The sequence below is a fragment of the Delphinus delphis genome, chromosome 11 (assembly GCF_949987515.2).
Source record: "Delphinus delphis chromosome 11, mDelDel1.2, whole genome shotgun sequence".
NCBI classification, from domain to species: domain Eukaryota; kingdom Metazoa; phylum Chordata; class Mammalia; order Artiodactyla; family Delphinidae; genus Delphinus; species Delphinus delphis.
Window position 1 is genome coordinate 36,581,706 of NC_082693.1, and position 13,442 is coordinate 36,595,147.

Consider the following 13,442-nt stretch of genomic DNA (forward strand, 5'->3'; position numbering starts at 1 on the left):
AACCAAGCAGCATAACCTTTATTTGGTGATACAACAGGTGAACAGTGTTCTAAAGTTTTGAACACTGAATTTTACTCGTGTGATAATTTGTTTTCTATCTAAGCAATTTACTCAGATGTGTGCTTTAAAAATACACAGTAGGAACCCTGCAATTGGTATGTTCTGTTATTAGAAATATTTTTCATGGTAATACATTATTTATCTTTGTATAATTAGAGAGAAAAATCATAAAGATCATACTTTATTTTTAGCCTGACAGAATAAATGTACTATATATATCTCTTCCAAAACCAGTGCACTCAGAAGTTCATTTATGCACTCCACTGTTCAAATCAAAGAGCTGTACATCTTCTTCCAGTATCCACAATATAACACAGTCCTTGTAAAAATGCACATTCCTTTAACCCCTTTACTTTCCCTTGAATTTGTTTTTTTTTTGGGGGGGGGGTGGAAGGGAGGAAAAGATATAGAAGTTGCGGTGCAGAACTATATTTATTTAGAGCAAAACATTATATCCTACATTAAAAAAAATAATTTTATCAAAACCAAATTTCAATCACAGTTACGTATGATTTTCCATTAAAGGTACATGTTGAAATTGCACTTTGCAGGTATCTTGATAGTGTCCTTTATAGTGCTCCCCACTTCAGCCTATGTTTTTATCAGCAGACACAGGTTCTTCCAGAGTTTTCTTTTGGCTTCCCTTCCGTGAATATTTGTATTTGTCTACATAGGCTTTAACCAGATTTGCCACTTTAGTAGAATTTACTTCTCCACTCTTACTATGACAAACCTATAAAAAAAAAGAAGGGGGAATATTTTTCTCATACTTAAACAGATTAAAGGAAAATAGCTTTATGAAAAACAAATATGCCAAAGAGATAACCAGACATTTTTTAATGTTTCATTATCTCCTGTTGGGTACACGTTTCGTTATCTCAAAAGGTAAAAAAACAGACAAGAATGGTAGAAGCTACCTCTTACTATTTTAATTAATTTAATTAAGCATTCCTTTATTAAAACAGGCATGTTCAAAACAATATGTACATAACTCCACTAAAGCTATAACTTACTTTATCTACCGCTTTCCGCACAATCTCTTTATATTCTTCCTTGGTGATATCTTTATTTTGATAAAATGGCTTAATGGCCAATTTTACCTCCTGTGCTGCTTTTTCTTGAATTTGCAATTTCTGATAAGAGGAAAATGTATAATTATTATTTGCCCAATCACGTACTTTCAAAAAAAATTCTTTAAAAATATAAAATTGAAACATTTACATTTACATTTACATTATTGCAAGGAACTATTCAAATATTAGTGTTATAAATACAAAATAGTTATTTACTAACACATACCAAACACTTCTAAAAATAAATATGAAATACTACCAGTAATTCAATTGGCACCAACATATTCAGACAGAACCCTTTAAATAATATTGGAATTTAAGACTATCAACAATAAATTCCCTTCACCACTTATACAATAGAAAGCTGTTATTTTTTCATCTTTATCATATACAGAATCATGTAAGTTGCTCTCAACTTTGAACTTGCCTTGTCTGTCTTCGAGCTATCTGCGCTGGCTTCCACTGTAACACTTACTTTGCTTTCTGCCAATTTTACAGCAGCATTAGAAGCTCTGCTGTGACTTGATGACGAAGTATTACCAGAACTTGGTCCCTGAACTGTTCCCATATTTCCTGGGGCTGCTGTCGGAGCAGGCAAGACTGGTGTACTCATGTTATTACTTACATGAGAAGCACTAGGAATACCCTGTTTTAAAGAGTTATCATCAGTTAATGAATTACTTGTACTCAATAGAAGTCTTTTAGTCACCTATTAGAAATAACATCAAAAAAAAAAAAATCAAAGCAATCCAATACCTAAGTACTTAAGGGAAATGCATATTTCAGGTCATTTATATCTAAAGGACTCTGAAGAAAAATGAGTAACATTCTTCAACAGAGCCCCATTTAAATATTTCATGATGACTTTTAAAAAATATATATGTATTGTAATGTTCTGACAGCAACACTAAAACCAACAAGAAGCAGAGCAGCATTAATAACAGTATCTTTCCTACAAGGCTCTTGAGAGTAGATGCCCCCCCTTCAAAGATGGAGGAAAGTGAGACAGTGAAGTCAAATGACTTGCAGTAAGTTGACAGCAGAAAAAGATACAAGATCCCAAATTCCCACTCCCCTGCTCTTCCAACTCTTGCTGTCAGGATTCTAGAATTTCTGAGATGTAGACATGAAACTATAATCAACACAATGTTTATAGATTATTATTGAAATTTTTCTATATTTAAGAAGTGCCTCAGAGGCACTTTTTTCCACATGGTAAATTCATGAAAATGAAACACAGAGGGTAATGGACGATGAACAGCTTTATCTGGTGTTTGAACAAAACAGTACAAGGTTTATCACAGTACCCAATCACAACAAGTTCCCACCCCCTGAAAGTCCAATAAATCAGGGAAAGTGTCCACCACTTGATTCTAGTTTGGCGCATAATTTTGGTCTTTTTAACCTGACCAAGAAACCTGTTTGGGTATCAGCAACAGCCTGTATGTAGCTCAGATTTGATACTATGCATTCAGTTCATTTTCTCATTTGGGAGTGGGAGGTTTGGGGAAGGACAGTGAAAAGGGGGTTATGAAGGTTTACCATAAACCTAACCGAGTAAGTCACTGTGTATGGATATCCAGCCAGGAAGCCCTTTCTTGAACATCTGTCCCTAACAGCTAAATGTTTACAATGGCTATGTTGATTAAACTTGAGTTGCTGAAAACATACCTGCAATTGCTTTCCATCTGGCTGTGAAGCAATGTAGCTGACTTGCTGGGATGGAGGGGGAGGGGGTGGTGGTGGTGGTGGTCCCTGAGATACACTGGTGGGAGCAGCTACCTGCATGAGAGGTACTCCTGTGTGCAGATGCAAGGGCAGCTGAGGATGAATGTTAAACGGATTGCGCTGGAGATTCATCAAAGGAGCATGAACACCCACTGGATATGGGAAGATATTCATAGGCTGGTGTTGTGCATTCATTTGTTGCTGCATTACATTCATTTGTGGTTGCATCATATTTATAGGTAGCTGAGAACCATCACCTTGTTGGTTTGTTTGGTCTTTTAGGTTAGAATCTATCAAAAGAAAAAAGGCTTATGAAAAAAATTCATGTTACAAATTTCTTTAGCCAGAGAAACAAAGAACCACTGGTTACAATAAAATAGCAATTAACAGAACGCCTAAACCAATACCCAATTATTCAGTTTAATCCTGTCATTCCTAAATAACGTGAGCTGATTTTCTAACTGAAAGGAAACATTCAACTAAAATTATTTTAAAGCATAACTTCACACAATAACATCGGTCAACACTCACAAAGAATCAGTAGCTCAAGAAACTTCTTAGTTAAAGAAATAATCACATAAAATTTAAGATTACTAAATTAGAAGGTTAATCACTTTTTAAAAATCTGCAACAGTTTTTCTTGCAATGTTCCCAAGAAAAGTCAAGGAAAGATAAATCTTTCTTTAGCAGAGTGACTTATTTATAGGGAAACGATAAAAAAAATTTCAAGTGCAGGGCTTCCCTGGTGGCACAGTGGTTGAGAATCTGCCTGCCAATGCAGGGAACACAGGTTCGAGGCCTGGTCTGGGAAGATCCCACATGCCGTGGAGCAATTAGGCCCGTGAGCCACAACTACTGAGCCTGCGCATCTGGAGCCTGTGCTCCACAACAAGAGAGGCCACGACAGTGACAGGCCCGTGCACCACGATGAAGGGTGGCCCCTGCTCGCTGCAACTAGAGAAAGCCCTCGCACAGAAACGAAGACCCAACAGAGCCATAAATAAATAAATAAATAAATAAATAGAATTCAAATAAAACGTTAAAAAAAAAATTTCAAGTGCACACATCTGATATAAATGAAACAGAATTTAAATCCTGCATAGGACTATCTCAAATTCTTCTACTGTAGCAAATTATACTTAAAATATTTATGTCTTTGGCAAGGTCTGGGGCAGGCATGGGGTGGAAAAAGAAAATAAATATTGAAGTGTATATCTATTATACAATACAAAGTGACTTGTAAATAACTGGGATTCACTTTAACATAAAACTATAAATAGGGATTATTTCAACTCATATAAATAAGGTATTAAATTTATAATCTCTTTCTTCAAATAAAAGTGTTGGTAAATAAGCATGTTACCCTGTTCAGTTGTTTCCTCCTCTTGCCTCATCCATGCAGACTGTGGACCTGCAGAATTCCTCCCTCGTCGTGAATAGTAGTTTTGTACATCTGCTGGCAGAGTCTTTCTCACAGCCCAGCTAGATGCAGATGTCCACCCCGACCTATCTGCCGGTGTATCAAATGAGAACTCTTGCTCACTTTTCCGTTTATAGGGCTGCTGTTCCACAAACTTGAAAGTCTCATTCCCTGAACTATTTGAATTCCCTGAGAGGGGTTTTCGGTTTTGCCACCTGTTTTCATTTTGATCTGTGTAGGCAAAACCACCTCTGTAAGCGCCTCTGCCACGGTTACCTCTACCACGGTTCGACATCCAACCTGAACCAAAGTTTTTATTCCAAGAATTCCCTGCATTTTCATTTCTATTTTCTTCCCAATGAGAATCTTTTAACTTTTCTGGATTTCTGGTCCTCGGATCAGGCCCAGAATTTATTTTTTCTGTTACCCAACTGGGACAGTCATTTCTATGTTTGTCAGCAGAATCTGAATCATCAGCATCTGGACTGATGTCATTTTTTTCTTTTCTTGTATTTTCATTCTGTTTCTCTGAGTCATTCTTTCTGTATCGATCATTTCCTCGTGGACATCTCCAACCATCGTTTGCCCATCTTTCCTTCCATCGAGGAGAATAACTGACTCTGTCATTTCTACCAAATGATGAACTCTTACTTTTTGTTCTAGATCTTGATGGTGACCTAGAACGAGATCTGGACCGAGACCACCTTCTGGTTCTCCTTTCTCTATCTCGATCTCTCTTTGGCCCATCTCTATCACTTTCTCTTTCTCTGCTCCGGGACCTGGATTTTTCTCTTGGGGAGGAATCTTTCAGTCTTGACTGAGATCTTCTGTTCTCTCTAGAAGTGTCTCTTTTTGGGGAGAGTGATTCAGATCTTTTGCCTTCCCTAGTGCTATCTCTTTTTGGAGATCGAGACTGAGATTTCCTCCTTTCTCGTGGGTCCTTTTTTGGGGACTGAGAACGAGATTTTCTCCGTCCTCTTGCAGATTCTTTCTTGGGAGATGGTGATCGAGACTTCCTGCTTTCTTTTCCAGTTTCTCTTTTGGGAGATGGAGACTGAGACCGCTTCTTTTCTCGTGCAGTGTCTTTGTTGGGAGACCAAGTTGTAGATGGAGAATGAAATCTAGATCTTCGAGTACGAGGCTTCTTGGCTTTATCTATCGTATCTATTGGGATTTCAGATGGCTGAGACACAGTTTCAACCTTTTCATTTGAAGGACCAGAAGATGACATATTCTTTTGGGAACTGTGCTCCACAGAATTTTCATTCAATTGTTTAGCATCAGCACTTACAGACGGTTCGAGTTCAGATTCATTCTGGTCACTGCAAAATGAATCACATTCCATAGGTATCATTTCATTATTGTCCTCACTAAAATGCTTCTGAATCAGTGCAACATGTGTTTTAGGCAATTCTGTAGATCTGGGATGTTCAACCAGAGATTCAGTCTTTTCTTCGAAAGATTTGTCCAATTTGGTGTTAAGATTTTTTTTTAATAAATTGTTTTCAGAGTCTTGAATACTATTGAAATTTTCATTCCCTGAAGTATCACATGTTGCAATTATTTCTATATCTTCATTTTCAACATGCCCAAGCAAATGAACCTCTGAGCTCTCAATAGATTTTTTGTCCACTGTTTGTATAATTCCACCCTCAGAAGATTCTAATTTGGGGCTGTCAATAAGATGTTCTGTTTTTACTGTAGAATCTTTATGATCAATAATTTTTACTATAGGACTCCCCATAAAGTTGTCTTCATTAACCGCTGACTCTGCATTCTCAGGGATCTCACCTAGGCTTGATATAGGTTGGTGTACTTCGATTTCAGATCCTGAACATGTAAGAAAATCATTTGGAAGATGATCTGTACATCCATCAGCTTTTACTTCTGATTCTGAAGGTAAAGCTATTTGGTCTTGATTTTCCAATGGGTCACCTCCTTTTTCAGAAGTATTCTTAGAAATCTCACTTTCCAGACATAACATATTAGCCTCTATACCTGTATTCTCAACTTTTTGAATTTCCTCCTCCTCTCCAACTAGCACAGGAGGATCTTGGGTACCAGATTCAGAATATACAGATTCTACTCTTTCCTCTGTATCATGGGTCTCACCATGTTCCTCACTTTCTTCTACTGGCTCACCGCAACTTCTCAAGCCATTAGCAGACTCATTTTCTACATTTATCTGCACAGTGTTACTACTTTCTACATCTGATTGATGTTCTTTCTCTAACACAGGTGGTATGTCAGATTCTACTATTTCTTCATCTACTGAATCACTGGAAGATGATTTTTCAGGGGGAGGTACAGAGCTCCGAAGTTTCTTCTTCAGTAAAGGTAGTTTTCTTCCTCTTCTTACAGACTTCCGTTTTGGAGCCTGCCTTGTTTGCTTTTCTGACTCACCTGAAGAGGAAACACTTACAGATGGATTATTACTATCTGGGGCATCACACCCAGAATTATTTGATACTGGGGACCTCTGAGACTGACTGACTGGTTCAGCTCTCGTGTTACGTGTAGATCTCCTTGTAGGAGGTGTTGCTGCTGGTTTTCGTCTTGATCCTCTGGTGTTTGAGGTACCAGAAGTTTGCTTCTTCTCTTCTCCTTCTTGAGTATGTGCTAATGCATATCCTTTGCAAGAAGTACCTAATAATACATGTTTTTTAAAAAGTAAAAAGTGTATGTTTCAAAAAATGATAATAGTTTGGCTTAAGCTTATTTTAGCATAAAATAGACATCTATAACAGAGTGAAACAAAATATACTTGTGAATCAAATTATAAATAAATGCATAGCTACTGACACCTGAGTAATACCAATTTTTTAGTGCTACTAAAATGAGTTATCCCAAGATTTGAATCCATGTGGGCAATTTTATAGGGAAAACAACAAAAGAAAATATGTTTCGTCTGATAACTGCCATTTGCTTAATGAATCACTAGGCAAAAGCAAGAGACAACAGCTATCCACAAATAGTAAAGACTCAAACTATTTGTTCATAATTAATAGGAGATATTACTTTAAAGATCTATGGTTTGAACATTGAAGCCCTAAATAGAAAGGAGACTTCTAATCAGTTCCTCAAAGTCATGAAGCTGTAATTTCTTAAAAGGAATTTTCTAGTTGGGACAATTTTAAAGTCAAGTCACTGTACAAATATTTATAGAAATATCTAGGACTTACTATCTATACCTTATTTTACACTTTTTCTAAGTCATCAACACTCATTCTTTTTATGAGACTGAAAGAGGCTAATAACTTTTTTTAAACTAGAAAGAATTTCAAAAACTTTACCAAAATTTTCTAAAGATATGGTACTTGTTGGAAAAATAGTTCTTGGCAACACAGAGGAGGAGATGAGAGGAAGCACTTCTGTTTCAATATTCCAGGGTATAAAACTAATTCTGAAAATTCAAAAAAAAAGACATTTTTGTTTAAATGGTTTAAAAATTAAACCAGCAATTTAAAGGTACTAATTTTCCAAATCAGGTTAGCGACATTAAAATACAGGGTGCTTAAATTATTTTTTGCCAAATAGCTAAAAATGTAAGCTCAAGGTTACTCATTGTTCAAAGATGGTTACCAACTGGCTGCAAAAAACAAAAACAAAACAGAAAACCTTTTAAAAGCATGTTTTTTGATAAATTAATAGCAAAGGGAGATCAAAGGCAACTTAATACATAACAGTTGTTTCTTGTTTAAAGAAGTTAATGCAAGACTTTGTCAAAAATTTTTTAGCCTTTTCTTCCCACCACTCTAAAAAATAATAAATTTGGATAATAAAATGCAGATAAATAAAATACACAAATGAAATGCACAGATTTTAAGTTCACAGTATGATGACTTTTGACCAATGTATACACCTGTATAACCTCCACCCCAAACAAGAAACAGAACATTTCCGCCATCCCAGAAAGCTCCTTCATGCCCCTTGCTCCAGCCCCCCTCCACTTCCAGGCAACCAAAGAGATAATTTAGTCGAGTTAATCAAATCAGGCTTTAAAGAAATTATCAAGGTCAAAGGGGAATCAGTTCATACATTTAAAAAAAGTAACAAAAACTGAAAGTAAAACTACATCACTTGAATTTTGAATGTGATAAACATTATGGATGTTTATCACATTCTTTATTAGACTTCTTTATGTTTTTACAGCATATATCAAGGCCAAAAACATCAAAATAAATACATTTTTAAAAAGGAAAAAAACCACCTGATGTCTATTGCTATGTTATATTCTAAAATCCCTCAATCTGAGGATGACGGCTCTTCAAGGTTCCCAGGGTCTCTATGGACCTGCTAAGACGCCAAAGTTTCTTCACTCACAACCAATCCACCCTCAGCTTCTTCCTACTCTGATTCATATTTTGTTCAGTCAGGTCTCATAACAAAAGACTATCTCACCCAGTCGAAGGTGAGATTCTGGAGTAGGAGGAAAGAAGCTTGAAGAACAATGTGCAACTTGCACATGTACAAAGAAAACAGCTCTAAGGTTTCATATTATACATATCTGGACTTTCTAATTTTACTTATGTTCCACTGTTATTCCTAGAGGGTGAAGGCCCTTCGCAGAACTGTATTACAGTGATATCTAAAAGTTACAGTATGTTACAGGAATGAATATAAAACTCTGGCAAGGAACTTGGTCTTTACATAGGAACCTGATTTAAGTATACATCGTGTACCTACCAATGTGTTAATAGCTTCAGAAAAAACTAAGAGAGAAAGGGCTAGATTATAGAAAGTCATGAATGTCAGGGCAAAGTAGGGACTTGATCAAGTAGTGATTTAGAATAACACTGTGGAGATGGGAAGTGTCATGATAAAATCAGTGCTTCAGCTAATAGCACACAGGGAAGACTGGAATGGAGGAAAAGACAGAAGAAGGATGGAAGATCTGAATGCTATTACTAATAATGAATCTTATCATTTGGGTGCTCTCCCTGTTAAAGTAATCAAATATCTACATTTATTAAACAAATAAATAAAATATTCTTTACTTTTCAAGGGGTTCTTTAAATAGGGGCTTTTCATTAGGCAACTGAAACACCAAAGTTGAATTAAACAAAACTTTCTTAGAAACATACCCATTGAATAAGATACCTCTGGTGCCTTATTAATGATATCTTATGCACATGTTAGCATGCAGACACTTTAGTAAACAATTTTTTTTTTACCTTCCAATTCCAGGTAATGTATCAGGAAACCATGACAATTCCAGTTCCTGTCTCTTCTGCCTAATCAACGCACTGATTTCATTGACTTCTATAAATTCTGTACTAAAAGATAAATTTTAGACCCTCATCAGAATTCCAAATATTTAAGTTCAGAATAACAACTGAGTTATACCATAAATAGCAGAAGTTTTTATACCTAGCATTATAAATCACATTTTTTAAAAAAAGAACATTTTTCTATTTAAAAACTTTCAAAATGAACTCATTCCTAAATTTTTTATATTATAAATCTAAATTGTACTAATCTGATTCATAAAAATAACACTTGAATTTCTATCTTGACAGAATTTTTAAAAAGTCAATTCAGACGAATAGCCTTATTATTGAGAGAAAAAAGCAACACTACTTCTATCCCATGAACCAAAGTTGCAGCAAGCAGTTCCAGCCAGAATTCTAGGTGCAATAGTTGCCACCTGAAGCTAAGTGTAAGACGAAAGAAGAAAGTAAAGGAAGGCATGGTTATTTTTGTAACCAAAAATGGGTACAGTTCGGTTTTTCAAAAGGCTACTCGGATGTAATTGTTTTCTTTGGGTAACTTGCCAACCTCTAAAATTAAATCACAATCTTAATCTGTCTCGTTCATTCAACCAACTCCATGGGATTTTAAAACTCCAACTTAATCTTCAAATTCCACAAATATCTACTCACGATCTATAATGCCAGTTACTAAAGGATTCAAAGATGACTGAGTCTACTCTGAAAGTGTTCTGCTTTATTAGGTACTTCCCTCATCATTTAACAACTAGCCTACTTCTCTGTCACATAAAAACCTTGTGTAGAACAACTAAATTTATTATTAAGGAAAAGGAAGACCACTAGCATAGGCAGTCACTGCATAACAGAGGGTCACAAAGTAACAGGTTTCCCTTTATTTGCCAAAAGAAACAAGAACATAAAACAAGGTGCTTTCATAATGTTTGTTGAGCCAAGTTTAAATTTCTACCAAAAGTTAACTTTAATAACTAAAATATCAAATATAAAAAGCATAAATTAAAAGCAGAAAATACTAACCAGTAAGCTGTACTGGTAAAAGCAGATTCCCCAGTGTGACTACTAGAAGAGAAGATATTGGAGAAAAAATTTCTGAAGCACTGATTTGTACACGGATTTGATCTTTGAGGCTAGAAAAGTAAAGAGAGGTTGGTGTTACAGCAAACAAAATCTTTCCATAATAGGTAGGTAATATTGGGTTAGCCAAAAAGTTCATTTAGGTTTTTCTGTTAAATCGTACTGAAAAACCCGAATGAACTTTTTGGCCCACCCAATAGTTATATTTAAATATTTTGATATACATGAGGCACTAGAGTTATGTACCAAAACAATAATAAACTGTTATTAATCTAAGAAAAATATTTTTCTTTATTTCAACAAACCTTATTTGTCTTTATTATTGCATTTTCTTTTCCTCCCATTTCACTGTGTTTAGAGTTTCCTGTACAAAGACACAAAAAGATCTTGCCTTAATTTTTATTTTAAAAGGTTTTAAACGAGTATTGATACTGGCATATTGACAAGAGAAGGTTAAAATGTGTAGACAAGTTGTATTTAAAATAGCAGTACTTGCATTGATAAAATTTTTTTTAATGCTAATTTTATCTTGTTAAGCCACAGACAAAAGGAAAATATAAGAGGGCGCAATACAGAGAACTAGTGAAGCATGTAAAATTGCTATGCTCGGAGCATTAAGTATTAAAATTCTAGTCAATATTTTCTGGCACCATGTGCAAACTTAAACCGTCCTATAATGAAAAGCATATAAAAGAAGTCAAATTATTTAATATCAATAATGCACTTAATATATCCTTTCAAGTTATGACCTAAACAACAGGTACTGTTAACTCACCTCAAGTAGAAGCTGACCAGGGGAACTGGGGCCATCAGCCCTTGTCAACCATAAATTACCATTTGGCCACGGTCACCAATTTCAATTAAGTACCCTCCCCCTTCCTCCTCAAACTTTATAGAATTAGGAAAAGTAGAAGTGTTGATTAAAACAGCTTTCTGCTATGGCAACGTTTTTGGTTGTATTGCTTACGACTTATTTTTTGGTTTTACCTGTCCCATCTGAAAATTTATTTCTATGGATACATACTTCCAAGTTAAGGGAGATAAAGGAGGAATAGTTTCTGCTAACCACAAAAATTGTGTTAACATCTTTATAGATTACTGCTCTTGGTTTTCTTTATCATCAAACCTATGTTATTAGTCATCTCTACCTATCAATACACTTGTCTGCAATAAACTGCTGCTGGTACTGCCACTGCTCTCTCCTCAGAACTCTGGGAAAAGTTTACAGTACAATCAACAACTGTTCTTTCAATCTCCAGCCAAACTTGTCTCACAAAGGCCCTACTAACTCTGTTCAAAGTAAATCAACCTGACTGACTGGGAGGCCTGTTTCCTGCCACTGCAAGATTGTAAGTATTTTGGGTTTCTTCTGTCAGTCCAGTTGGTAACAGTCTACTCTCTACTTAATAACATACTAATTTCCTTTTAAGTTACTACATAACAGCTGTATGGTTTCATGCCATTATCCATCCTTCACACATGTCCCACCCAGAACTGCTGTAACAAATGAAATTTCATGCTGGGGAGAGGGGTGCTGGATGAGTTCCAGGAACTTATTTTCCTACCCTTTGATGTATATTTAAAAGATGATACTGACTTTTTCAAGTGGTTAAAGAAGCCAGGAATAAAAATGTGTGATAGGTACCCAGCCACATTCTTAGAAATAACAATTTCCTTCAACTAGACTGAGAATTGCTGTGTTGTAGCTACACAGTATTTTTTACGCCCAAAGGGTGCTAAGTTGTTCTCATTCAGGTTTCATTCACTCAATACTGAGTAAGTACGTACTGCTGACACAGCATTCCTTCACTTGGAAGCCTATGTCAAGAAGCCACCACAGATGAAATGCTCTCTGTGGGAAGAACTGTTAGTTTTCTGGCCAATGCTAAGTATGAAAATCTCATCCAAAAGCTATTTCACATATTTCTGGGTAATTCTCAGGTGATTATGAGCAGCTCCAATGGTGGATTTATCTAAACTGTGGTTTCCTAGAGACCATTTCACAAGTTCATTCTACTAATCTATCCTTTGGACAGCAGTGATACATCTTTTCATTTAATTTTTATCAAAGTAATGCATGTACATACTTCAAGAAGTCAAACAGCATTTCTAAACTTATTAAAAAAAAAAAAACTACAGCAATCCCCACTCCTGATTTCAGCTCCACCAAAGCACTCATCAAATCCTTTAGCTGTCTCCTCTCATATTTCACCTCTTTATTTCTAAATAACATGCTTACTCTACCTTGATTTTTTTGGTTTCAGATATTTTCCAATTTTTTTTTCTATAGAAGGTAAAGACTTCTGCTCCTCTACCCTAATGTTCTTTTGATATATCAACATTGGACATAAGCAATATTACATAATTATAACTATACAGACATTCTCGGCTGAACCATGTACTGAATTACGATTACTTTTCTTGCACAACTTCTTGCTTCTCCTAGGGATAATGACTGCTTTGTTTTCTTTTTTCTTTAATTATATTATCTATCATTAACTTAGCTAACTCTACAACAAAAGTAAAAATCTCCTCTTAATACACTCAAATACATCAATTCATCCATCAAGTTTGCTCCCCACTCTCTTGGAAATACTCTTCTTTTGTCTTGCTCCAATCTGAACTGACAACTCTCTAAACGCTGCTGTTCAACCGTCATTCTGAGACTATCCTCCATCATTGTCACGATACCCTTTCTTCCTGGGTCAAAACTCATTTTATTATTTTTCTCCTTTCTCTGTTTCTTTTAGGAACTCATTTTCTGAATCTCACATTGTTCCTTTGTTTACTTTCTCATTAAGTGACACATACATATCCTCCAGTATAATTATAAGAGAGGATGTGTGAGAATGAATTTTT

The 13,442-nt window shown here is 35.5% G+C and overlaps 1 protein-coding gene across 6 annotated transcripts in view; it reads right to left on the reverse strand.

Moving 5' to 3' along the window:
* The window catches only part of SCAF11 (SR-related CTD associated factor 11), a 71,344-nt gene continuing 57,902 nt past the window's right edge, over positions 1-13,442 (reverse strand). For 2 of the 6 annotated variants that reach the window (XM_060024625.1, XM_060024624.1), the window contains 9 exons: positions 10,889-10,947; positions 10,527-10,636; positions 9,456-9,557; positions 7,575-7,684; positions 4,225-6,927; positions 2,805-3,151; positions 1,561-1,779; positions 1,074-1,193; positions 1-793 (listed from right to left, as the gene is read on the reverse strand). In XM_060024625.1, coding sequence (XP_059880608.1) covers positions 647-793; positions 1,074-1,193; positions 1,561-1,779; positions 2,805-3,151; positions 4,225-6,927; positions 7,575-7,684; positions 9,456-9,557; positions 10,527-10,636; positions 10,889-10,947 — 3,917 coding nt within the window. In that variant the 3' untranslated portion in view covers positions 1-646. The remainder of the gene's footprint in view (positions 794-1,073; positions 1,194-1,560; positions 1,780-2,804; positions 3,152-4,224; positions 6,928-7,574; positions 7,685-9,455; positions 9,558-10,526; positions 10,637-10,888; positions 10,948-13,442) is intronic. The other 4 variants (XM_060024628.1, XM_060024626.1, XM_060024630.1 and 1 more) reach the window with 4 other exon arrangements.